This window comes from Panulirus ornatus, chromosome 13 (genome assembly GCF_036320965.1).
Source record: "Panulirus ornatus isolate Po-2019 chromosome 13, ASM3632096v1, whole genome shotgun sequence".
Taxonomy (NCBI): domain Eukaryota; kingdom Metazoa; phylum Arthropoda; class Malacostraca; order Decapoda; family Palinuridae; genus Panulirus; species Panulirus ornatus.
Window position 1 is genome coordinate 55,552,200 of NC_092236.1, and position 24,771 is coordinate 55,576,970.

Consider the following 24,771-nt stretch of genomic DNA (forward strand, 5'->3'; position numbering starts at 1 on the left):
TCTGAGGAAGATCTTGAGGGAATCTTAGTCGACTCTTGCTCGGTTGACAGGCACAACACCAGAGAGTAACCGTCCCCTGCTTTTGATCCTTAGCAAATATGAGACTGATTGATCGTTAGTAGTTTTGCCCTTCCTCCTCCCCACATTCGCCCCAAGATGGCAGGGCTGATAAAAAACCAGATCCTTAAGCATTTATCAAAGTAAGTACCAGAGAAGTTACGTGCCTTCATGACTCCCGTAGTGGTTTAAATGAATAGTCGTCATTTGCCCTCGACTTTGTTCCTGAGGTCCAAGGTTGCTAAGTGGATTACCAACGTCATCTCTTCAGATATTTTTTTTTTTTATTCCTTAAGATATGTTAACTTGTTATAGTCAGTGTGTTATGTATGCAAGGATAATGTTAGTGGTAATAGACAGTTATAGGAGAGGTTGATAGTGGATGAGTTAATTAGTGACTTTACCTTCTCCTCCAAACTTTTTATTATTTGTGACAAATCCTTCATGACAGTATTATATTCAAAGGGTGTTTTAGAGTTGAGGCATTGTTCATGTTTGTATGTTGACGAAAGTCACTTCAAATGACTTTTCACCAGTGTTATGATGCTTTTCGGACAGTTAAGGTTCACAGGTTAATTCTTCCCCGATATGTTCTGCAGAAGTGGGTAGGGCTTTACAAAGTGGGCAAACGAGGAATGAAATAATGAAATATTAAGTAAAAACAAATAATACTGGAAAGATACTACGTAAGTTGGGGAACTTGCCATTCTGGATGCTAGAAATGAAGGTTAGAATTGTTTTAAAGACATTAAAACCATCAGAAAAACAATTTCTACCAAAACAAACCTAACATAATAAATGCAACCTAAATCCAACAAAATTTGCTGGATGTCTGAAATGGTAATAACACCAAAAACTTAATTTAACCTTCCATAGGGGCCCAGAAGTTACTTTACTATGTTTTTTTGCTCGTATAGTAGTTTTGCTTAACTTTTGGGAATACTAACAACAATGCATGGGCTATAGATAGGGTTATGCAGAGGAGGGTGGATGCGTTGGAAATGAAATGTTTGGGGACAATATGTGGTGTTAGGTGGTTTGGTCGAGTAAGTAATGAAAGGGTAAGGGAGATGTGTGGGAATAAAGAGTGTGGTTGAGAGAGCAGATGATGCATTGAAATGGTTTGGACATATGGAGAGAATGAGCGAGGAAATACTGACATAGAGGATATATGTGTTAGAGGTGGAGGGAACAAGAAGTGGGTGTCCAAATTGGAGATGGAAGGATGGAGTGAAAAAGATTTTGAGTGATCGGGGCCTGAACATACAGAAGGTTGAGAGGCGTGCAAGGAATAGAGTGAATTGGAATGATGTGGTATAGTGGGGTCGGCGTTCTGTCAGTGGACTGATCTAGGGCATGTGAAGTATCCGGGGTAAACTATGGAAAGGTCTGTGGGGCCTGGATATGGATTGGGTGCTGTGGTTTCAGTGCATTACACATGACAGCTAAAGACTGAATGTGAATGAATCTGGCCTTTTTTGTTTGTTTTCCTGGTGCTACCTCGCTGCAGCAGGGGGTAGTGATGCTATTTCCTGTGTGGCGGGGTAGTGACAGAAATGGATGAAGGCAAGCAAGTATGAATAAGTACATGTGTATATATGTTTATGTCTGTGTATGTGAATGTTGATATGTATTTGTATGTATATGTGTGTGTATGGGCATTTATGTATATGTGTGTATATATATATATATATATATATATATATATATATATATATATATATATATAGGATTGCGGCAGGGGTGTGTGATGTCTCCATGGTTGTTTAATTTGTTTATGGATGGGGTTGTTAGGGAGGTAAATGCAAGAGTTTTGGAAAGAGGGGCAAGTATGAAGTCTGTTGGGGATGAGAGATCTTGGGAAGTGAGTCAGTTGTTGTTCGCTGATGATACAGCGCTGGTGGCTGATTCATGTGAGAAACTGCAGAAGCTGGTGACTGAGTTTGGAAAAGTGTGTGGAAGAAGAAAGTTAAGAGTAAATGTGAATAAGAGCAAGGTTATTAGGTACAGTAGGGTTGAGGGTCAAGTCAATTGGGAGGTGAGTTTGAATGGAGAAAAACTGGAGGAAGTGAAGTGTTTTAGATATCTGGGAGTGGATCTGGCAGCGGATGGAACCATGGAAGCTGAAGTGGATCATAGGGTGGGGGAGGGGGCGAAAGTCCTGGGGGCCTTGAAGAATGTGTGGAAGTCGAGAACATTATCTCGGAAAGCAAAAATGGGTATGTTTGAAGGAATAGTGGTTCCAACAATGTTGTATGGTTGCGAGGCGTGGGCTATGGATAGAGTTGTGCGCAGGAGGATGGATGTGCTGGAAATGAGATGTTTGAGGACAATGTGTGGTGTGAGGTGGTTTGATCGAGTGAGTAACGTAAGGGTAAGAGAGATGTGTGGAAATAAAAAGAGCGTGGTTGAGAGAGCAGAAGAGGGTGTTTTGAAGTGGTTTGGGCACATGGAGAGGATGAGTGAGGAAAGATTGACCAAGAGGATATATGTGTCGGAGGTGGAGGGAACAAGGAGAAGAGGGAGACCAAATTGGAGGTGGAAAGATGGAGTGAAAAAGATTTTGTGTGATCGGGGCCTGAACATGCAGGAGGGTGAAAGGAGGGCAAGGAATAGAGTGAATTGGAGCGATGTGGTATACCGGGGTTGACGTGCTGTCAGTGGATTGAAGCAGGGCATGTGAAGCGTCTGGGGTAAACCATGGAAAGCTGTGTAGGTATGTATATTTGCGTGTGTGGACGTATGTATATACATGTGTATGGGGGGGGGTTGGGCCATTTCTTTCGTCTGTTTCCTTGCGCTACCTCGCAAACGCGGGAGACAGCGACAAAGTATAAAAAAAAAAGAAAAAAAAAAAAAAAAATATATATATATATATATATATATATATATATATATATATATATATATATATATATATATATTAATATATATATATATATATATATCTCTGGGGATAGGGGTGAAAGAATACTTCCCATGTATTCCCTGCGTGTCGTAGAAGGCGACTAAAAGGGGAGGGAGCGGGGGGCTGGAAATCCTCTCCTCTCGTTTTTTTTTTTTTTTTTATTATTTTCCAAAAGAAGGAACAGAGAAGGGGGCCACGTGAGGATATTCCCTCAAAGGCCCAGTCCTCTGTTCTTAACACTACCTCGCTAACGCAGGAATTGGCGAATAGTTTGAATGAAAAAATATATATTGTTGGGACCACAATGAGATTACTGAAAGAGATGTGCGAGTGTTTTATATGATAACTGTTTGTAGCAGAATGATACTATAAGGTACTTAGGGGGAACTGGAGTGAGGATGGAGCAGTTGTTACTGAGTGATGTGTTAGCTTGTTCAGTATGCTTAGAGCAGCTTGGTTCCACTTCTCGTATCCTCCCATGCCAGCATACAATTTGTCATCAGTGTCTCCTTGATCTTGTTCAGATTCACAAGGAACTAAGATGCCCAGAGTGTCATGTGCTAGTAGAGTGCATGTAATGCTGTGCTATTATTGATTGTAATGTTATGATGGGGCATATAGCTGGAGTAGTGAGTCTTAACCTGTGTTCTGGTTATTGAGTTTTGGTTGTTCTTTGATAATTAGCGCTTTGGTAAATTGTGGGCTTCTTGTGTCTTGTTCATGGCGTAGAAGTGTTGGTTGATCATGTGGGCTGTTTAAACTGTTTTTATACTCTGTTGACTTGCCTTACATTTTGTGATGAGCTGCAGTGGTGTGTTCCCTGACTTGTGTCAAGCATCATGGCTAAAGGGTTACTGTTTTAACATATTTGTAGTAATATACCAGGCTCACTTATGAATAAGCATCATGATAACCACTGACAAATGCCATGAAACAAACAAAAGACCACAGACCATGTGGCTAGTTATGCCACTTCTTATCCTCCTCACAAAGAACCACTTCATGCAGTCTGAAGCAGCAGACTAAGATAATGTTGGTATACTTCAGCTGTATTGCACATGACAGCAAGAGAATAGGTATGAGCAAATGCAGCCTTTCTACCTTGCCAAATTAGAAAGCAGTGATCAAGTCTGAAAAAAATATTTTTACAGTACATATTAGTACATCAAGAGAGTATTCATCACCTCATATAGAAGTTTCTGATGCAGATGGTTCAACTTCTGGAGTTAGCATCAGCAGATGTTGATGTTGATACCAACAGTGTACAGAGAAACATGGAGCTTCTGTTTTCAGTGAGTTTTGATTGTCAGTCTGTGATGGTCTTTAATAGGGACTAATTAATGTCTGATGACTCATGTCTGGGTAATCAGTGCAGAGGGAGCGTGATCTCAGTTGCTCTTTGACTTCTTACTCCCATGGCTCTCTTCTTTGGAGATACCCATGAGGAAAATTCAATAATGAACTATTTATGAAGTTAAGACTACATGATTGGTATGAAAGAGTGTGCTAACACCTTTGGAAATTAAAAAGAAAATGGATTTGAGACTAGGATATCACATGATGATTCTTGGCAAGCAAGGGTTAGACAACCACGGTGACATCACACACTCATGATGCTGACCCTCCTCTACCAGGAACCAGTTACTCTCCTATCATCCTACTCACTGATGCACTTTACTATCCCAGCTAAAACTCCTCACTGCATTTAGTAGCTTTCCTCCTACACTGTATATAGTAGCATATTTGTAAACCATATCATAGGCTTTTTCCAGATCCAGAAATCATATTACTTTAGTATTTTATATTTAACTTTACTGAATAGTTTTTGCTAATTTTCTCAAAGTGTTACAGGGAGGTATTTCTTTTCCTTCATTGATTTGTAAAAATTTCATCTGCCAAAAACCTGATACATATATATATATATATATATATATATATATATATATATATATATATATATATATATATATTTATTTTTTTTTTTTTTATTATACTTTGTCGCTGTCTCCCGCAGGAGGGAGCAACAAAGTGTAATGAATATAAATAAAATAAATAATATGTATATATATATATATATATTATCCCTGGGGATAGGGGAGAAAGAATACTTCCCACGTATTCCCTGCGTGTCGTAGAAGGCGACTAAAAGGGGAGGGAGTGGGGGGCTGGAAATCCTCCCCTCTCAATTTTTTTTAATTTTCCAAAAGAAGGAACAGAGAAGGGGGCCAGGTGAGGATATTCCCTCAGTGGCCCAGTTCTCTGTTCTTAACGCTACCTCGCTAACACGGGAAATGGCGAATAGTTTGAAAAAAAAAAAAAATATATATATATATATATATATATATATATATGTATCTTTTATCAATGACAAGGGAATGCAGCACTATATTAAACACATTCTCATCATTTCAGATTTGCTAAGAATGTATCATCAGACAGTATAAATGTGAGCACGCTTAAGGGAGAGGGAGAGCTTACAAACTTAGAGCTTAATGAAATTGTGCTCACAGATCTTCTTGAGCTTCCCACATGGCTTCGAATAACACGAGCAGTAGTAAACAGAGTGAACCTGAAGATACACTGGACAAAGCTCAAGAATGTGCCTATCTTAGTGGTAAGAATATCTTATTCCTTTCTTAAAAATGCATCTGTGTGTTAGTAGAATCAGTGATACTTTGCATTAATTATGTCATCTGTGTTGCATCAGTATTAACTTTGAAGTAACAGTATTGTAATGAGAGATTGCTTATAGTATGGGACAAGTGTTCTTTTACTCATGAGTCCCTTATCTCTTCTATCTAATCTCATGTTAAGAAGAAGCATTGCAGATTCCGTTTTATATCAATTATCTTGTATGTCTATATTTTTTCTGTTGATTTCATCCACCCAATAGCTTTCATATGTAGTCTGTCACAAATATTGATACCACACCCATTGCACTATCCCATTTATCTAGATATTATCTTTCCTTTTTCTCATATTGCTCAACTTTCTCTTTCTCTTCACATGCTTTTTCCTACCCAAAGAGTGATTTAGAGGCCTTGATAGTCATGTCTTAAAATAACCTGTATTTCTTTCATTAAAAGGAAATTATGTTTCCTCTATTTTTGTGTTATCCAAGTCACTCTTAATCAGACCTATTAAAGGGTAAACTGTTCACCTTCTGCAAGACAGTAGTCATTTCCCAGCTTCAGTATCCTTAGAAACTGTGAATTTATTTATCTGTCCTGTTAGTATATAATCACTGTGAAGTATTTTGGGGGATAAAAGGAATGTCTCATGCAGAACCTTAGGTGCTACTATCTCCGTACTTCCACAGTTAATCAGTTCTATATCTACACCTCCCTTATTCATGAATTACTCAGATTTGTTTTCATTATACTTTCAGTTTTCCATATTACATATAACTGTGTTCACTCCAAAAACTATTAAGGTATTTCTCCTGTATACATTCTGCACATGGTTAATCCATGAAACAATGTCATTTTTTTTAACCATTGCTCTAATCACCTTAAGCCATCACCAGATTTATTTATCAATTGCCTGCACATTATTAGCCATCTTGTTATATCACTTTCATGTTTCACTTATGCTCATTAATGTAGATTGCAGCTCTCTCCAGACTCATATTATTATCCTCTCACTGCTTTCTGCAATGCTCCACCAGTTTGCCAGTCCATCAGCACTATATACAACAGTGCATCCTCCATTCTGTCATCCCTAGTAAGTGAGCCTCCCAGATATTTAAGATTTTGAAGCAGCTCAATTTAATGTCTGTTAAAACCACATAGTCTTCTTAACTTTTTCGAGACATATCTGCCCCGATTTTAAACCATATCATTTTATGTGTATGAATCACATGACAATCTGACTTTCCTTTGTCAGGCATACCTACTTCTCTTTTATTTGTATTCACATTTCATTTTCTCTGTTAGCACACCCTCCCAAAACCTTTTTATTATTGTTGTCAAATGTTGGCCTAATTCTATCATTAGAACTGTACCCTATGCATTTATCAGAATTCCCAGTTTTCACTTTTATCATTGGTTGAACTAGTGTTGCTACCAGCTGTGTACCCTCTCACTACATTATCATTGGAATCATTAAACAATTACAATGATAGATGCTTTATGTCATGCAACTCATTGAAAGAGGGCATGAAATTCATGTCTGCCTGTTTGTGTCCATATTTTGTTCATATCCCCTCTATAAATGCTTAAAGTGTATGTCTAAGATTTTACATTGGTGATCCTCTGGGTAAGAATTATTGCATGATGATTAGAATATGAATTTAGAAATCTTCTGTACTGTATCTTTCTGTCTGTAAGTTTTTGCGTGGTTTCAAATTCTGTGTGAGTGATCTGAAGGGAAAGAAGTAATTCAAAAGTGAGACTGGGTTTTTTCTAATTTAAGTTTTTCTAAAAGTTTTATCATATGTAGTCTTTAACATCCTCCACTTCAGTTCCTTATGCAAGTGTGTTTGTTGATTTCTGGCATCCTGCATGTGAGCTTTTCAGGGTCTGAACTGACACTCGAGAGTTATTTAGATAGATTCACTTATAAATCTTGATGCTGAGGTCTGATGCTGATTCTGATATTTGCTTAATTTTGCCAGTGGTAATCCTCTCCCAGAATTCAGTTGGCTGTGTTTAGTAATATGTAATATCAACAACATGGTTTTACCAGTCATACGACCAGATAGTGACAGTCTCTTTGGTGGACCACAACTTAAGTCTAGTTCCATCCAGCTATATGATGTGAACATTTAAGTGTGATTGTTCTTTTGATTGATAAAGTGAAGTGAGGTTAATACTTGATTGTTTTCAGATTTTTTTTAGGGGAATGGAGATAACTGTAGTTCTTGTGCATTTAATAATTCAGATTGTTCAGAGCTAGCTTTGTCTTCTTCATGAGTGGTGGTCATCTGGGAGGAGCTCAGTTTTTAGGAGTAGCATAAGAACCTAAAAGTCCAACTGCTTCATAGGCTTCACCTCACCAGATAATGACATGGTTGATTTCCAGTTTGACTCATCCTGTGGTGACTTGTTGGTAAGTAAGAAAGTTAGTGTTTTTGGTTGATTCATCTTTGTATCATCTGGGTGATGCCCAGGTGTAGAACGTTTTATGGACAGTATTGGGTTAGTGAGGTCTGAGTGGATTTAAAGTGACTGATGTCCCATACACTGTGTGCAGAGGAAACTAAAACAAGATTTGTCAAAAGCTCTTTCAGAAGAGGAGCCACATCTATCCTGTTTTCCAGTGGAACTGTTATTGTTAATTCAGATTATGATACCAGAGATCCAGATGGGGCTACACAGTGTCAAGCTTTCAGTTTATCTAATCATAGCTTGGCATGATTCCAAGTACAGCAGCCAGTATTTTACATAACACAATTGTGCACCTGTCTTGTGTACATGTAACGATGAAGATTGGCCATGAAAATGTGAACTAGTCATGATGGATATGCTAGCCCAAAAGCAATAGATATAATACCTTACAGGTTATGTAACTCTGAGCTAGAGGAATTTAATGTGATGGAAAGAATGTGGAATACATGTTGAAAAGCCTCAAAAGAGCTGAACCTGTAGTAATATGGACTGGATTTAACCTCCATTTCATCGAATGGTTGGAATGTGGGACATATTGTTTTTGTAGACCTAGAGATTAAGAAACAAATAATGTATCAGCAAATGAAATATTGCTGTTGGAAAGAGTTATGAGCATATGCTAATTGTTCAGCCAGATACAAGTAAATCAAATGCCAGCAAGAGACAATAACACATATCAAACATTTTGGCACTCCTTGCTGACACTGAATGTAGGCTAGCATGTCAAGGTGCCCAACATAACAGAAAAATCTTTAGCCAGCTTTTTTCTAAGACATTGAAGAATGAAAATATGGTACAGAAAAGTATGGTGTAAATTTGAGCAACCTGAACAAACTGGAAAGAGGGAAATTAGTGGAAAGAACTGAATTAAGATAATTTTTTTTTCCTGAAAATAATATGAATGCCAGCATGATATCATTCTCTTAGAGGATTAAAGAAATAGCTGCAGGTTCCGGAAGAAAAAATGGGGATTTAGTTAATGAGAAGAAAAGTGGCTGAACAAAAGAGGGTAGAAAAACAAAATGAGAACAGCAGTATGTAAGTAAAGGATAGAGAAACTCAAAAGAAAAATGAATAAGGAACATAGATAAAGAATTTATGGAGATACACATAACAGAGCAAAGATCTCTTAAATAAAAAGTAATCAGAAGTTTGGAAATTAAGTCAAAATGTTATTTTCAGGTGTAAATAAATCAGTTGACAGAAAGCAGAGAATGGATCAGTCAGATTTTGAGATTGAACACCAAAAATATGAACGTGCTTTCCTTCCAGGAACTCCCATCAAGGGGGTGGCCTCAGCAAAAGAGTCTCCACTTAACCCTGTCCTTACAAGCCACCCTTTCATACATTATTCCATGAATATTTCCACCATTTCTCTCCCTTAAGTACTCTTGTACTCTATTTCCCTGTCATAGGTGGTCTTTCTCTCACACCAACCTTTTTAATTGTTCTATAATACACTCGCCTTTTAAACTCCCTGTCTTGCATTCATTTCACTTGCCCAAACAACCTCAAAGTCTTTCCTTTCATCCGCTCTGCCATCCTACAATTCACTTCCTTAAAATTCCCTCTCAGACCACATCTCTCATATACTCCCTCATTTCTTTCTTCATTCCATCTAGTCATACCACATGCTCTTCTCAAATAGGTCATTTCCACAGCCTGAATTATTGACCTCTCTAACTCATTCCATATCCATGTTTTGGCTGCATAGGTCTGGGTTGGGAGGACTGTGTTATCCCTTAATCCTTTCTTCACTTCCATATTTCCATGGTGTAATGATTAGTGTTCCTGACCACAAAACATTTGGGGGCTGCCCAGGATCGAGCATGTAAGTTCGATTCCTGGTTGGGGCATTCGGTCAACAGTCAGCCCTACTGTTCATTCACCCCTAGGGGTTGGTTGATAATATGGTTACTTGTTCTTGTATCTCCCCTGACAATATGATCATTACATGAAAGTGCACTTGGGAACTTAATGTGTTTCATTTTCCTGTGGGTTTTGCATACAGATTTTGCATACGATTTTTTGACTTTATGATGGTGAAACTGCACTTTGAATTTTGTATTTTGATTTTTTCCTGTGATGCTGTGCAGTGGCAGCGAGCCATAGCTTCCAGTCAGCCATGCAATCATGAGTGTAAACAACCATTACAGTGTACTGTGTTGCCAGCATTTTTTGGATTTTGTGTTTTGTGTTTCAGTTTCTCAAAAAGAATAGGAGCTAAGCAGGGAATACTCATCCTCCTTGAATGCTCAGGCTTGGGTGTCTAAATGTGTGTGGATGTAACCAAGATGAGAAGAGAGGACAGGTAGATAGTATGTTTGAGGAAAGTAACCTGGATGTTCTGGCTGTGAGTGAAACAAAACTGAAGGCTAAAGGGGAAGATTGGTTTGGAAATGTCTTAGGAGTAAAGTCAGGGGTTGGTGAGAGGACAAGAGCTAAGGAAGGAGTTGCACTACTCCTGAAGCATGAGTTGTTAGACTGTATGATAGAGTGTATAGAAATGAATTATAGATTAATTTGGGTGAAAATGAAAGTGGATGGTGAGATGTGCTTATGCACCTGGCCATGAGAAGAAAGATCATGAAAGGGAAGTGTTTTGGTATTACAAGAGTGAGTGTGTCAGCAGTTTTGATGTAAGAAACCAGGTATTAGTGATGGGTGATTTAAATGTGAAGGTGAGTAATGTGGCACAGATATTAGTGATGGGTGATTTAAGTACAAAGGTAAGTAATGTGGCCGGTGACAGCATGATTAGGGTGCATGGAATATTCAGTGTTTTGAATGGAAATTGGGAAAAGTTTGTAGAGTTGTGTGCAGAAATAGGACTGGTGATTGGGAATACCTTGTTTAAAAGGAGGGACATACACAGGTATACATATGTGAGTAGGAGAGATGGTCAGAGCATGTAAAATTGAGAATTTTGGATGTAAATGTGGTGAGAGGGGTAGCTAGTGGGATGTCTTATCACTATCGTGTAGAGGCGAGGGTGAAGAGGAAACTGTTAGTGAGAAGATAGTGGTAAGAGTGAGTGAGCCTGGAAAAGAGACTTGTTTGAAGAAATTCCAGATAAGGTTGAATGAAGCGGTGGGTGAGGGATGGGAGGTGTTTAGGGAAGTAGCACTGGCATGCACAAGAGGTGCATTTGACATGCAAAAGGTAGCAGTTGGGCTGATTAGAAAGGGTAGTGAGTGGTGGGAAGAATAAGTATTGTTGCTAGTGAAAGAGAAGAGAGAGGCATTTGTGCATTACCTACAGGGAAGTAGTGCGAATGATTGGTAGATGTATAAGAGGAAGCGGCAGAAGGTCAAGAGGAAGGTGCAAGGGTTGAAAAAGAGGGCAGATGAGAGCCGTGATGAACAGGTAAACTTTAGGGAAAATAAGATGTTTTGGAAAGAGGTAGATAATGTGCAGAAAACTAGAAAATACATAGGAACATCATTGAAGTGGGCAAAAGGGGAAGTGATAATAGGGAGTGATGAAGTGAGGAGGAGATGGAGTAAGTATTTTGAAGGACTTTCAAATGTGTTTGATAAAATAGTGGAAGATGCAGGATGTTTGGGTTGGTTGTTATGCAAAGTGAGAGAATCTTGAGAGTAGTATGGTGAAAAGAAGTGATGATGATGGTAATGATGACAATGATAATAGTAATAGTAATAATGATTATGATGATGATAGTAATAATGAAAATGATAATGTTGATAAGAAAGAGAGAATGTCACCTGGGAAGGCAAAAAGTGATATGTTTGGAGGAATAGTAGTCCCAACAATATTATATGGGTGCAAGGCATATGCTATAGATAAGGTAGTGCCAAGGAGGATGGTTCTGTTGGAAATGAAGTGTTTGAGGATAGTACGTGATGTGAGGTGGTTTGATTGGGTAAGTAATGAAAGGGTAAGAGAGAGATATGGTAATGAAATGAGTGTGGTTGAGAGAGCTGAAGAGGGTTTGCTAAAATGGTTTGGACATATTAAGAGAATTGTCTAGGAAAGGTTGACAGAGAGGATATATGTATCAAAAGTGGGAGGAACAAGGAGAATGGGGAGACCAAATTTAAGATAGAAGATGGAAGGGAGAAGATTTTGAGTGATCGGGGCCTTAACATGCAGGAGTGTGAAAGTTGTGCACAGGATAGATTGCATTGGAACAGTGTGGGTTACTGGGGTTGATGTACTGTCAGCGGACTGAACCAGGGCATGTAGCGACTGGGGCAAACCATGGAAAGGTGTATGGAGCCTGGTTGTGGATAGGGAGCTGTGGTTTTGGTGCATTGCACATGACAGCTAGAAAATGGACGTGAGCGCATGCAGACTTTCTCTCCGTTCTTGGTGCTGCCTTGCTGATATGGGGAACGGCAATCATTTATGAAAAAATTACATTGTAATTAACCTAATTTCCTTGATTTATGTATAGACTAAAAGAGTCTTAGATTCATGAGCCCTCCTATTTTTATTATCGGAATATTTTGCAGTTATATTATGGAATGGTATTGTCATCGTTGTTGTTACTGTTATCTCTCATCTGGAAACAATGGACTTTTGTGTCCTGAATTTAGTTGCCATTGACTGATTCTTTTATGATTTTATGACAATGACTCTTTTGAAATACAAGTCAAGTTCAATTTTGGAGGCTGTGGCCCCTAGCATTTCTAAAAAATGGGGCCAATAAGGACCAGGTACCAAAGTTGAATAAAGGTGAAGTTGCATACTTACCGTGATAAGAAGTAGGGAGCCAAAGAGAGTTCAGTCTTCATACATGCACAAAAGTAAGGTTATACAGTAATTCTGTATTTGATTTGTTTGTGTTAGTTTAAATTATTGTGTCCACTCTCATTTTTTGAATCTAGGGTGAGCATTTGCCTGTGTTGACTTGCTGTTACCTTATCATGCTTCCATAGGCAAAGCTTTTTTGTAAACATACAATTATCTTGCCATTTTACTCCATCATTTTATTGTGCTATCCATAAGTTATGATTCATTGTTTTGCCTTGCATAATGATAAGACTGCACTGTTTCCCTTACTGTTTATCCCTGTAATAATGATGATGTTTTTCAGAGCCTGGATGAGGTGCAAGTAGATATGGAAACCTGCTCTGAACTACGGTCTCAAGCAAGCTCCTCTGTCCTCCCATCATATAGCTCGGGTGGACGCTATGGCTTTTCTGATAAGGTCATAGATGGCATGACTGTCACTGTTAACTCAGTGCTTATCACCTTTCGCAGTCATGCATTTCATGCTACGTTCCAGGTATTTAATGTTATGTATATCACAAAACATTACGTATATAAAAAAGTATATAACCGGTACATCCCCATTGGTATTGGAAGGGTCAGTGACAGCTTTATAGTGAATCAGCACTTCATTGGTTGTCAAGCACAGGTAGCTGTTTTTTCTTTGTGCCTCACCCTAACATGGAATTCTAGCATTCTGTCCACAAACATACAATCTCTTCTTGTTACACATATCACTTGACAACACTTAACCCGCACGACTCATTCATCCTAACTAGATTTTTTGCAGTGAGAGCGATGTGCTAGCCCTGCCTTTTGGCAAAATGGTAAGAACAGTTATTAGAAGTAGTAGGTAGGAACATTGGAGAGGAGCATTAGATAGAAATATTAGGTAGAAGTAGTGTGTAGGAACATTAGCTGTGCATTAGGTAGAATTAATAGGTTGGAACATTAGGCAGGAGCAATAGGTAGACTTAGAGTTGCAACGGATTGTCACTTGCTTTTATAATGCCTTAAAGCCGAGTAACTCAAGTGATTGCATACTTTAAGCCCTAGCTTCGTTGATTGGATATCCAGTATATTCCAACCAACAGCTGAGAGTCGGAAGTTGTCCAGCTACGTTTACTGGTACAGGAGGGCAACTACCAAAGGGCAATCCCAGGACTGAAGCGCAGCGGCAGTGTCCATCAACTGACTGCAGTCCTCTACTTCCTTCGGGCAGTAGTGCTGTGCGACTAGAGCCAGAGCGTCCACCCTTGTCACGGGTTTTCGCTTCGTGGTACCCGTCATGCATAACCCATTCCTCAGTGAATAGCGTGCCAGCCTCTGTTGGTATGTTGGGTACCAGCTACAGTCACGTGGGAACGAACGACGACCGTTCACCCACTTGCCCACATTGTGGGAGGACCTTTGCCAGCTTTCGGGGCTGTAGGGTCCATGAAAGGCAGGCACATGCCAACTCCTTTCACCAGGAGTTGGCGACCAGGCATGTCATGTCCAAGGCTCGATGGTCTGACGAGGAGGTGGAGCTTCTCGCCAGGGCTGAGGCCGGGATGGCAGCTGGTCCCTCTTTAGTTGCCGGACAGGGCTTGAACCAGCGGTTGCGGGAGATTGTTCCTTCTAGCACGGTCGAAGCGCTCAAAGGTCTCCGACGCAAGGCGTCGTATAAGACCAGGGTTCAGGAACTGATCTCAAACTCAGATCTCCTTCAGGAAGACGACGAAGGCGAGGTGATGGATGGGGTGCCGACTGCGAGGCGTGTCCCACCCACAAGGCTAAGCACACCGCGGGGTAACATTACGGAAGATGCCCCGCGTACAGGGATGTCCGTGGGAGCAGATTCCAGTGGTGAGACGTACATCCCTCCCACAGTTTTAACTGTCCCCGTTGTCCCGCGGGTTCCCCCCCAACCCCAGACAATTGCTTCCTTTGTGGTGGAGACTGTCGCGTATGTCGACACTTTAGGAGCTGGCCCCACAAGTCCATCGTGGGGCGAAGACATCCTAAATGGAGCCCTTGACCATTTGCGTCAGGGTGACAGCCTTGCCGCGATCAGGGGAGCCTCAGAGCACGCCACCCATGTGGTAAGCTCCTGTTGCTCACCCGACGACCGTCAGAATCATGGTGGAGGTGGTTTGAGACAGCGAGCGAATTCTGGCCGCGTACGCCAAGCGGAGGAGGTTCCTTTGCGTGGAAACCGGCTTAGAAGAGAACAATACCGGAAGGTACAGAGGCTCTATCGTGAGAATAGGTCTTTGGCCGCTGGACTGGTCCTGAAAGGTGACTGGGAGGTACCGCCAACCTCGGTTGGGCCGGAATGCCTCAGTCCCTTTTGGGGGGCTCTCTTCTCTCGGCAGTCTGAGCCAGACACACGTGCCATTACCGATTATGACCCAGAGTGTGGACAACTAGCAGAGGTTGTCACCGTAGGCGAGGTAGCACACCACCTCAAAGCCACTCGTACATCAGCCCCTAGACCTGACGGGATGTCGACGAGATTACTGAAGTCCATTCCCCCGATGATCCTGGCCAAAATGTTTAACCTGTGGTTGGCTACGTCCACCCTACAAGAGCCACTGAAGGCAAATCGCACGGTGCTGATACCCAAGGTACCTAATCCCACAGAACCCAAAGACTATAGGCCAGTTACCATCTCCTGTGCCATAGTCTGTCTGCTCCATAAGATCTTCAGCAGCTGCATCTCGAGCCTCATCCAGATCGATGATGCTCAAAAGGCATTCGTCCCTATAGACGGATGTCTTGAGAACCTCACGATCTTGGATGCAATCGTTGGTCGTGCGCGGGCACACGCCCACGGTGTGCACCTGGCATTCCTCGACATGGCCAAAGCATTCGATAGTGTTAACCATAGTACTGTCGAGCGGGCCATATCGCAGAAGGGCATTCCAGCCCCCGTCAGGGCATACATCATGTCGTCGTATGACCTAGCCTTCACCCACATTGAAGGAAGCGACGAGATGTCGGAGGTGAACATGACTCGTGGGGTCAAACAGGGTGACCCCTTATCGCCAATTCTCTTTAACCTTGTGATTGATGAGGGAATTGCAAGGGTAAAAGAGACTGGTGTGACCAAAGGACATTAGCATTGGCGTTTGCCGATGATTTGGTTCTTGTGGCGCAGACGCCCACTGGCCTCCAGAAGGCAATGAACGTAATGGCCGAGACCCTTGCGGGGGGCGGACTTCATGTTAACCTGGGAAAGTGTCGTACCCTCAGCATGGAGGTTGACGGCAAATGTAAGACTTGGTATGTCAATGAAAATAGGACGTTCCAAGTCTTGGGCAGTGCTGTCGGCTCCATGAGCACTGAGGACAAGTATAAGTACCTAGGCGTCCTGGTCAGAGCTAAGGGGTGGCGGAAATCCTACGGTGCCCTGCTAGAAGAGGGGCTCCTTAACATTACCAGAGCCCCTCTAAAACCTCAGCAAAGAATTGCGATGCTCGTGGGACATCTGGTGCCCAAGCTCATGCATCGACTGGTGCTGGGTGAGGTTTATAAGACTCAGTTAGCACGCATGGACAGGCAAGTGCGGGTGGCGGTTCACCGCTGGCTGCGCCTAGCCCACGACGTGCCCTGTGCTTACTTTCACTTGGCAGCTGGAGATGGTGGGCTGGGTATACCAGACTTTGTCTCGACCGTCCATCTGAATAAACAAGCGCGGTTCGAGAAATTACTCACCTTGACTGACCCGGTGATTCATGCGGCAGTCCGGGAGCCTGCAGTGTTGAGCAAGCTGCAGCGCTGGGCCGGACCCGCATGCATTGCTGGTCGGCAGGCGGGTAATGAGACCGAACGCCTGCACGCATGGAGGTCCAATATGGTCAGTACCATTGACGGAGCGGCTCTCGCTACATCTGCTGCCGTGCCTCAGGTTAGCAGATGGGTCAATAGCAGGAACCGTTTCCTATCTGGTTCTGACTACGTGAAGGCTGTCTAAGTCAGGATTGGAGCGCTTCCCACCCCAGCCAGGGCGTCCAGGGGCCGGGCCCGAGATCAACGGCCTCTGTGACACCTGTCATAAACTTGTGACGCTTGGACACATCGCACAGATGTGTCCTCATATCCATGGGGGTCGGGTTAAAAGGCATGATAATATCAACGCCTATTTGGCCGCATGGTCGAGGCAGAGGGGTTATGAGGTGTTCTGCGAGCCTCGCATTCCTATTGCGGGGTCCTTTAGGAAGCTGGACATCGTGGCTTCCAAAGGTACAGAGGCCTGGGTAATTGATACACAGGTCTCTGGAGTCCACCTCGCGCTTTCGGCTGCACACCAGCACAAGTGCAGCTACTACGGTACCCCGGAAGTCCTACACGGCGTACGGGACCTCACCGGTAAAGGCACCGTGCACATAACATCTGCCACGGTTAACTGGCGAGTTGCATGGTGCCAAGAAAGCACGAGTGCTCTCATTGGGTTAGGGCTGACACACCGGGACCTTGAGGTGTGCAGTGTCAAAGCCCTAACCTGGACGCATTCCCTCTACCGAATGTGGTCCAAGAGCACAGGGTAATAATCGGGCCTGCCTTGTCCATCTGGTGTTGGCCGCCGGGCAGGCTAAAGGTCATCTCCCCTTTGTTGGCTTAGGGTGTGCGGGACTAGGCTGTTCTCCCGTGGTCCCGGGCAGGCACCAGTTCCTGAGGACAGGTTGTCGGGCGGGCGGTGGACGCCTTGGCGGGGTTGCCCATTGCTCCCGTCTGACAGGCCGTACTGGAAGGTTGAGCGGTGCTGGGAGGTTGCTGTGTTTCTGTCGGTAAGGTATTTATCGAACCATCATCTTACTGCCACCTCTCAACTTACTTCTACCCATGCTATCAGCAGTTTGATCTGGAATCTTCTTCTTATTGTGTCCATACAGTCTTCCTTCAATTAAACACTTCTTTCGCTATCTAAACGTAGTTAGGTCGCTTACCGACAACCAACCCTGTTGAGTAGTATTAAACTCAAAAGAGAAGCACAGCAGTAGAAAAGTAGTTAGACCTTCCTGCACGTCCCAATCACTAATTGGGAATCTATGAAGAGAACCCTAATAGCAATTGGTGGGGACATTAGGTGGGAGCCTCTGAAAACACTGTGCTATGGTTGCCCTTTGCCATTAGCCTATTAAGAGTGAGGCACTGAAAGCTAAGAAGTGGCAGTGGAATTCACCAGTTGAGGAGACTCTTACCGGGGCCACCTCCTTGGGAGAGTTTCCAAAGGGAATGGGCATCAGGGATATACTAGGTGGATAGATAGCATTTTACCTTCATTTTGAACTAATGTGGTTTATGTTGCTGCTGTCTGTTTAGTAGTGTAGAGGACTTTTCACTTTGTCTCAGTATGTAATAGCTGAGTCTATTTGTGAAGTATCTGTTAGCCGTATGCATTTAATCCATCTCATGGTAATGCTAGAGGAATTAGAAATGATTTATCAAAATTTTGTCCCATTTTAACAGATGTTTGATACCATAAGTCCACACACTTCCTCATATATGATAATATTTGTGAAGCCCTTCTTTTTCACACTAAAGTGCCTGACGATTACATGATAGGTGAAGCATCTGTCACTCTATAAAATTATTTAATGCAAGTCATTATATGATGGCCCATCAAAACTCATAATAGAAATAAATCATAATTGACAGCCCAAACAATTTGACTGATGCTGAAGCCTGCCAATAATCAGAAAACAACCCAACTATGCTAGGTTCATTTATAATGGTAGTGTCAGCTTCAGGGTTGTCTTTTAGGGCATAACCCAGCAAATTCTACACAATTGCCCTCCCGACTTGTCACCCATCCCTACAACATCTGCAGGAGGTTTTGCTGCATGGGAAAAGTCACCTTTGATGAGGCTGTGTTACTAGGAGTACAGTCTCATCCAAGAACTTCTTGTTCCAAAGGAGTATACATTTCCCTGCCACTGGGAGTAATGCAACCTTGGGTTGTAGGAGCCTTTAGAAGGAGATCCTTTTGGTCACCAGGACTCTTTCATAGAAATTGTTCTTGGGTTATTAATAAGAAAATAGATAAATATGTATTCAAGTACATACATAGATGTTACTGGATTCTGCCTGTATGAGGTTACACTGCAAGTAAATAATTACCTTTAGCAAGGCTGTACAATTGGAGTACCATCTCATTTAACATCTCACACCAAAGGAGTCCATATTCATCTGCTACTGGAAGTAGTGCAGCCTTGGGCTGCAGGGTCCTCTGGAAAGAGGTCCTAGGGTAATTATGATTAAAATGAAATAAATATAGTGTATGAATATTAACAGAGCTGAGGCTACCTACTTTGCAGTGGGTTTTCCAAATTTGCTTTATTGAGACATGGGCATAATTTTCTTGACTGACCATAGGGTTCAGAAAATGGTTCTTGTAATCCAAAGACTTATGAATTAACTATATACAAGATAAGATTTAATGTTCATTGTGATTCATGACTTTATGATTGTATAAATCCATTTTATATGTCATAAGGAATGATGAAAATCAATAATAGTATTTTGCAGCAAAAACAGAAGTAGGCAATAGTTTAAGCATAGGTATTACATTGACAGATCCAAAGTTGTCAACGGAGGCAGTAATCCTTTCCATGACAGCGAATGATATTTTCTTCCTTTTTTTTTTTTTTTTTATACTTTGTCGCTGTCTCCCGCGTTTGCGAGGTAGCGCAAGGAAACAGACGAAAGAAATGGCCCAACCCCCCCATACACATGTATAAACATACGTCCACACACGCAAATATACATACCTACACAGCTTTCCATGGTTTACCCCAGACGCTTCACATGCCTTGATTCAATCCATTGACAGCACGTCAACCCCGGTATACCACATCGCTCCAATTCACTCTATTCCTTGCCCTCCTTTCACCCTCCTGCATGTTCAGGCCCCGATCACACAAAATCTTTTTCACTCCATCTTTCCACCTCCAATTTGGTCTCCCTCTTCTCCTTGCTCCCTCCACCTCCGACACATATATCCTCTTGGTCAATCTTTCCTCACTCATCCTCTCCATGTGCCCAAACCACTTCAAAACACCCTCTTCCGCTCTCTCAACCACGCTCTTTTTATTTCCACACATCTCTCTTACCCTTACGTTACTCACTCGATCAAACCACCTCACACCACACATTGTCCTCAAACATCTCATTTCCAGCACATCCATCCTCCTGCGCACAACTCTATCCATAGCCCACGCCTCGCAACCATACAACATTGTTGGAACCACTATTCCTTCAAACATACCCATTTTTGCTTTCCGAGTTAATGTTCTCGACTTCCACACATTCTTCAAGGCCCCCAGAATTTTCGCCCCCTCCCCCACCCTATGATCCACTTCCGCTTCCATGGTTCCATCCGCTGCCAGATCCACTCCCAGATATCTAAAACACTTCACTTCCTCCAGTTTTTCTCCATTCAAACTCACCTCCCAATTGACTTGACCCTCAACCCTACTGTACCTAATAACCTTGCTCTTATTCACATTTACTCTTAACTTTCTTCTTCCACACACTTTACCAAACTCAGTCACCAGCTTCTGCAGTTTCTCACATGAATCAGCCACCAGCGCTGTATCATCAGCGAACAACAACTGACTCACTTCCCAAGTTCTCTCATCCCCAACAGACTTCATACTTGCCCCTCTTTCCAAAACTCTTGCATTTACCTCCCTAACAACCCCATCCATAAACAAATTAAACAACCATGGAGACATCACACACCCCTGCCGCAAACCTACATTCACTGAGAACCAATCACCCTCCTCTCTTCCTACACGTACACATGCCTTACATCCTCGATAAAAACTTTTCACTGCTTCTAACAACTTTCCTCCCACACCATATATTCTTAATACCTTCCACAGAGCATCTCTATCAACTCTATCATATGCCTTCTCCAGATCCATAAATGCTACATACAAATCCATTTGCTTTTCTAAGTATTTCTCACATACATTCTTCAAAGCAAACACCTGATCCACACATCCTCTACCACTTCTGAAACCACACTGCTCTTCCCCAATCTGATGCTCTGTACATGCCTTCACCCTCTCAATCAATACCCTCCCATGTAATTTACCAGGAATACTCAACAAACTTATACCTCTGTAATTTGAGCACTCACTCTTATCCCCTTTGCCTTTGTACAATGGCACTATGCACGCATTCCGCCAATCCTCAGGCACCTCACCATGAGTCATACATACATTAAATAACCTTACCAACCAGTCAACAATACAGTCACCCCCTTTTTTAATAAATTCCACTGCAATACCATCCAAACCTGCTGCCTTGCCGGCTTTCATCTTCTGCAAAGCTTTCACTACCTCTTCTCTGTTTACCAAATCATTTTCCCTAACCCTCTCACTTTGCACACCACCTCGACCAAAACACCCTATATCTGCCACTCTATCATCAAACACATTCAACAAACCTTCAAAATACTCACTCCATCTCCTTCTCACATCACCACTACTTGTTATCACCTCCCCATTCGCGCCCTTCACTGAGGTTCCCATTTGCTCCCTTGTCTTACGCACTTTATTTACCTCCTTCCAGAACATCTTTTTATTCTCCCTAAAATTTAATGATACTCTCTCACCCCAACTCTCATTTGCCCTTTTTTTCACCTCTTGCACCTTTCTCTTGACCTCCTGTCTCTTTCTTTTATACATCTCCCACTCAATTGCATTTTTTCCCTGCAAAAATCGTCCAAATGCCTCTCTCTTCTCTTTCACTAATACTCTTACTTCTTCATCCCACCACTCACTACCCTTTCTAATCAACCCACCTCCCACTCTTCTCATGCCACAAGCATCTTTTGCGCAATCCATCACTGATTCCCTAAATACATCCCATTCCTCCCCCACTCCCCTTGCTTCCATTGTTCTCACCTTTTTCCATTCTGTACTCAGTCTCTCCTGGTACTTCCTCACACAGGTCTCCTTCTCAAGCTCACTTACTCTCACCACCCTCTTCACCCCAACATTCACTCTTCTTTTCTGAAAACCCATACAAATCTTCACCTTAGCCTCCACAAGATAATGATCAGACATCCCTCCAGTTGCACCTCTCAGCACATTAACATCCAAAAGTCTCTCTTTCGCACGCCTGTCAATTAACACGTAATCCAATAACGCTCTCTGGCCATCTCTCCTACTTACATAAGTATACTTATGTATATCTCGCTTTTTAAACCAGGTATTCCCAATCATCAGTCCTTTTTCAGCACATAAATCTACAAGCTCTTCACCATTTCCATTTACAACACTGAACACCCCATGTATACCAATTATTCCCTCAACTGCCCCATTACTCACCTTTGCATTCAAATCACCCATCACTATAACCCGGTCTCGTGCATCAAAACCACTAACACACTCATTCAGCTGCTCCCAAAACACTTCTTCCTGTTTATTTTTGTTAAATATATTGCATTTTTTTTCAGCTTTCTCGAATTGTGTTGGATTCAAAAAACCCCATATGGCAAAAAGGTGACTTACGTACAACTCGCTTAAAGGATGTAGACAGAGGGGAGCTTCTCATCTTCAAAGAGGTATACCAGCATCATTTTGTTGCCAGAATTATGAAGTTAGCTTCTCTGGAATGAGATATCATATGTTTTATAATTGAACCCAAATAGGTAAAATTCACATGAGATACTGAGAAAATAAACTTGTATGCCCATGTATCTAAGAGTTCTAAGTGACTTGTAACCAGGAACTTTTTTTTCTATCATTTCCTCAGAAAGATTGTCTTTGGTATTATTGATTAATTGTTTGCATTTGATCTTTTACAAATATGTTTGAATCTTTCTTTCTGTTGAAGACAAACCAACAGTACTTGTAAGTAGATCTTGATTCTTTTCACCTAATTCACTCACCAGAGGTAAGTGAACTAGTGATTTGCACCATATCATGAACATTGATTTTCATGTATGATTTTTTGCCTTTTGTGAGTTGCAGCTTTCTTGGCAAACGTTACGTGTGGAAGCTCGATCGACTCAAGACAAGGCACTCACCCCCCTCAGGCTCATAACCAATCAGGCACGCTGCAGAATTACCATCAAGAAAAAACTTGCAGGTAAACTCTAATAGTTGTAATGAAATTTCTCTTTGACCCAGAATGGATCTTTTTCCAAAAAATAACAGTTTTCTCAATAAGAACTTCAATAAGTGAGAAACGCCAAATATGTAAGAAGCCTGTATCTTAACTTCAGCAAACAGTATATTGGAAAGAGGCTGAAAGAGAGTTGGTTTGTTAGTACATAGTGTCTCATGAAAAAGTGGAAGATACAATAAGAATACATATCCGGATACAAACATCTACACCCTCAAACAGGAAAGTCATGAAAAACCTGCACAAAATCCATCTGCCCTTCACTCAGTGATACAAGCAATGCAATTGAAACCCTTAAGGACTCTCCTGTAATAGGCTTTGACAACATTTCAAACTTTCCTATAGAAAACTATGGCTCACATGCAGTCCAAGCACTTATGGATATCTTCAACCACACTTAACCACACTTAACCTCAACATCTGGAATTTTGCCAACATGCTACCAATTGTAAAAGATTGCACTGCACCCAACTTCCCCCTCTTCTTACTGCTGTATGTCTCCTCTGTTTTCAATATCTAGACTCTGCTAAAAGACTGATCCACAACAGAATCAAACATAATATCCCACTCTCACAAGCACAACATGGCTTCAAACCCAATCACTCAACCACCACACTACATATAGTGTACCTTAGATGAATTTAACCAACTACAACTCCCAGCCTGCCCAATACTGGAGGCAGTAGATATCAACGAATCTTTTGACACCGTCTCCCGACACATCTTCACACAAGATATTTGACACAATCCTCCACATTAATGGCAAAAAGTGGTTGGGTAGCTTCATTGGTGTCCACCATGCTAAAGCTATTCACATTAGCTTCACTTTTAGAACACCTAAACTCTACAATGGAGCCCCCCATGGAGTAGTTCTTTCTCCAGCCCTCTTCAGTCTCCATCTACTTTACCTACTAGTACCTGTAGCAAACAACAGTATGAAGAACCTTTTACCTGCTGACAGTTTCACATTTACATCATAACACCTTGACACCACAGTAGCAAGAACAAACATGTAGCACTACATTACACAGTTTGAGCAGAAACTCAGAACAGAAAGTCTTATTTTCCACATTAGTCTACAACCATTTCATTGATCCCAGACAAACACAAATTCAACCTACACCCACCAGTCACTTGAATAGACAGTTACTCACCCTGAACAAATTGCCAACCATTTTAGATATTACATACCAGTCACATCTGACATTAGTGACACTTTCTTTTCTGCACTCTGGATATCAATCATCCTTGCAAAACTTCCAACACCTCTTCTGTATATCTCGAGACCCTTCATAGCCATGATACAACTAACACAACAAAGATGTTAAACACTTACTACTCAGTTACCCTGCATTTTCTGAACATAGATGCATACCCAACATCACCACTTTATGACCTATGGTCCTGACCAGTGGACATTTTGGCTTCCTGAGAGCTGCAAGAGCATCATGGAGGTAAGAAGGGACCACTGGGGCAGGAAGTAAGCAAATAAATGTATACACACATGCATTCCTACATACATTATTCGGTGTTTTCACACCTTAGCATGGTAGCAATGAAACATATGATAGAGCCTCTGAGGAAATATCCTCACATAGTTTTTTTCTTTTCCTTCTTTTGTAAAGTAATACTATAGGAGGGGAGGATTTCGTGTCCCCTGCTCTTGCCCTTCATTGTCACCTGTATGACTTGTAGGAGATGTGTGGATAGTATTCTTTCTTCCCTATCCTCAAAGTATAGTATTTATAACCCAGGAAATAAAGAAAGAATACTGGCTATTTATCTCATGCATATTTTAGAAAGTATCTAGGAGAGAGAGGGCTGGGTGGCTGCAAATCT

At 41.8% G+C, this 24,771-nt stretch overlaps 1 protein-coding gene across 2 annotated transcripts in view; it reads left to right on the forward strand.

Moving 5' to 3' along the window:
• Window positions 1-59: 59 nt before the first annotated feature.
• Window positions 60-24,771, forward strand: part of LOC139752918 (bridge-like lipid transfer protein family member 3B) — a 140,143-nt gene continuing 115,431 nt past the window's right edge. Inside the window, exons 1-5 of one of the 2 annotated variants that reach the window (XM_071668977.1) lie at window positions 60-200; window positions 5,378-5,579; window positions 13,133-13,324; window positions 22,262-22,369; window positions 22,779-22,896. In XM_071668977.1, coding sequence (XP_071525078.1) covers window positions 157-200; window positions 5,378-5,579; window positions 13,133-13,324; window positions 22,262-22,369; window positions 22,779-22,896 — 664 coding nt within the window. In that variant the 5' untranslated portion in view covers window positions 60-156. The remainder of the gene's footprint in view (window positions 201-5,377; window positions 5,580-13,132; window positions 13,325-22,261; window positions 22,370-22,778; window positions 22,897-24,771) is intronic. The other variant, XM_071668976.1, reaches the window with a different exon arrangement.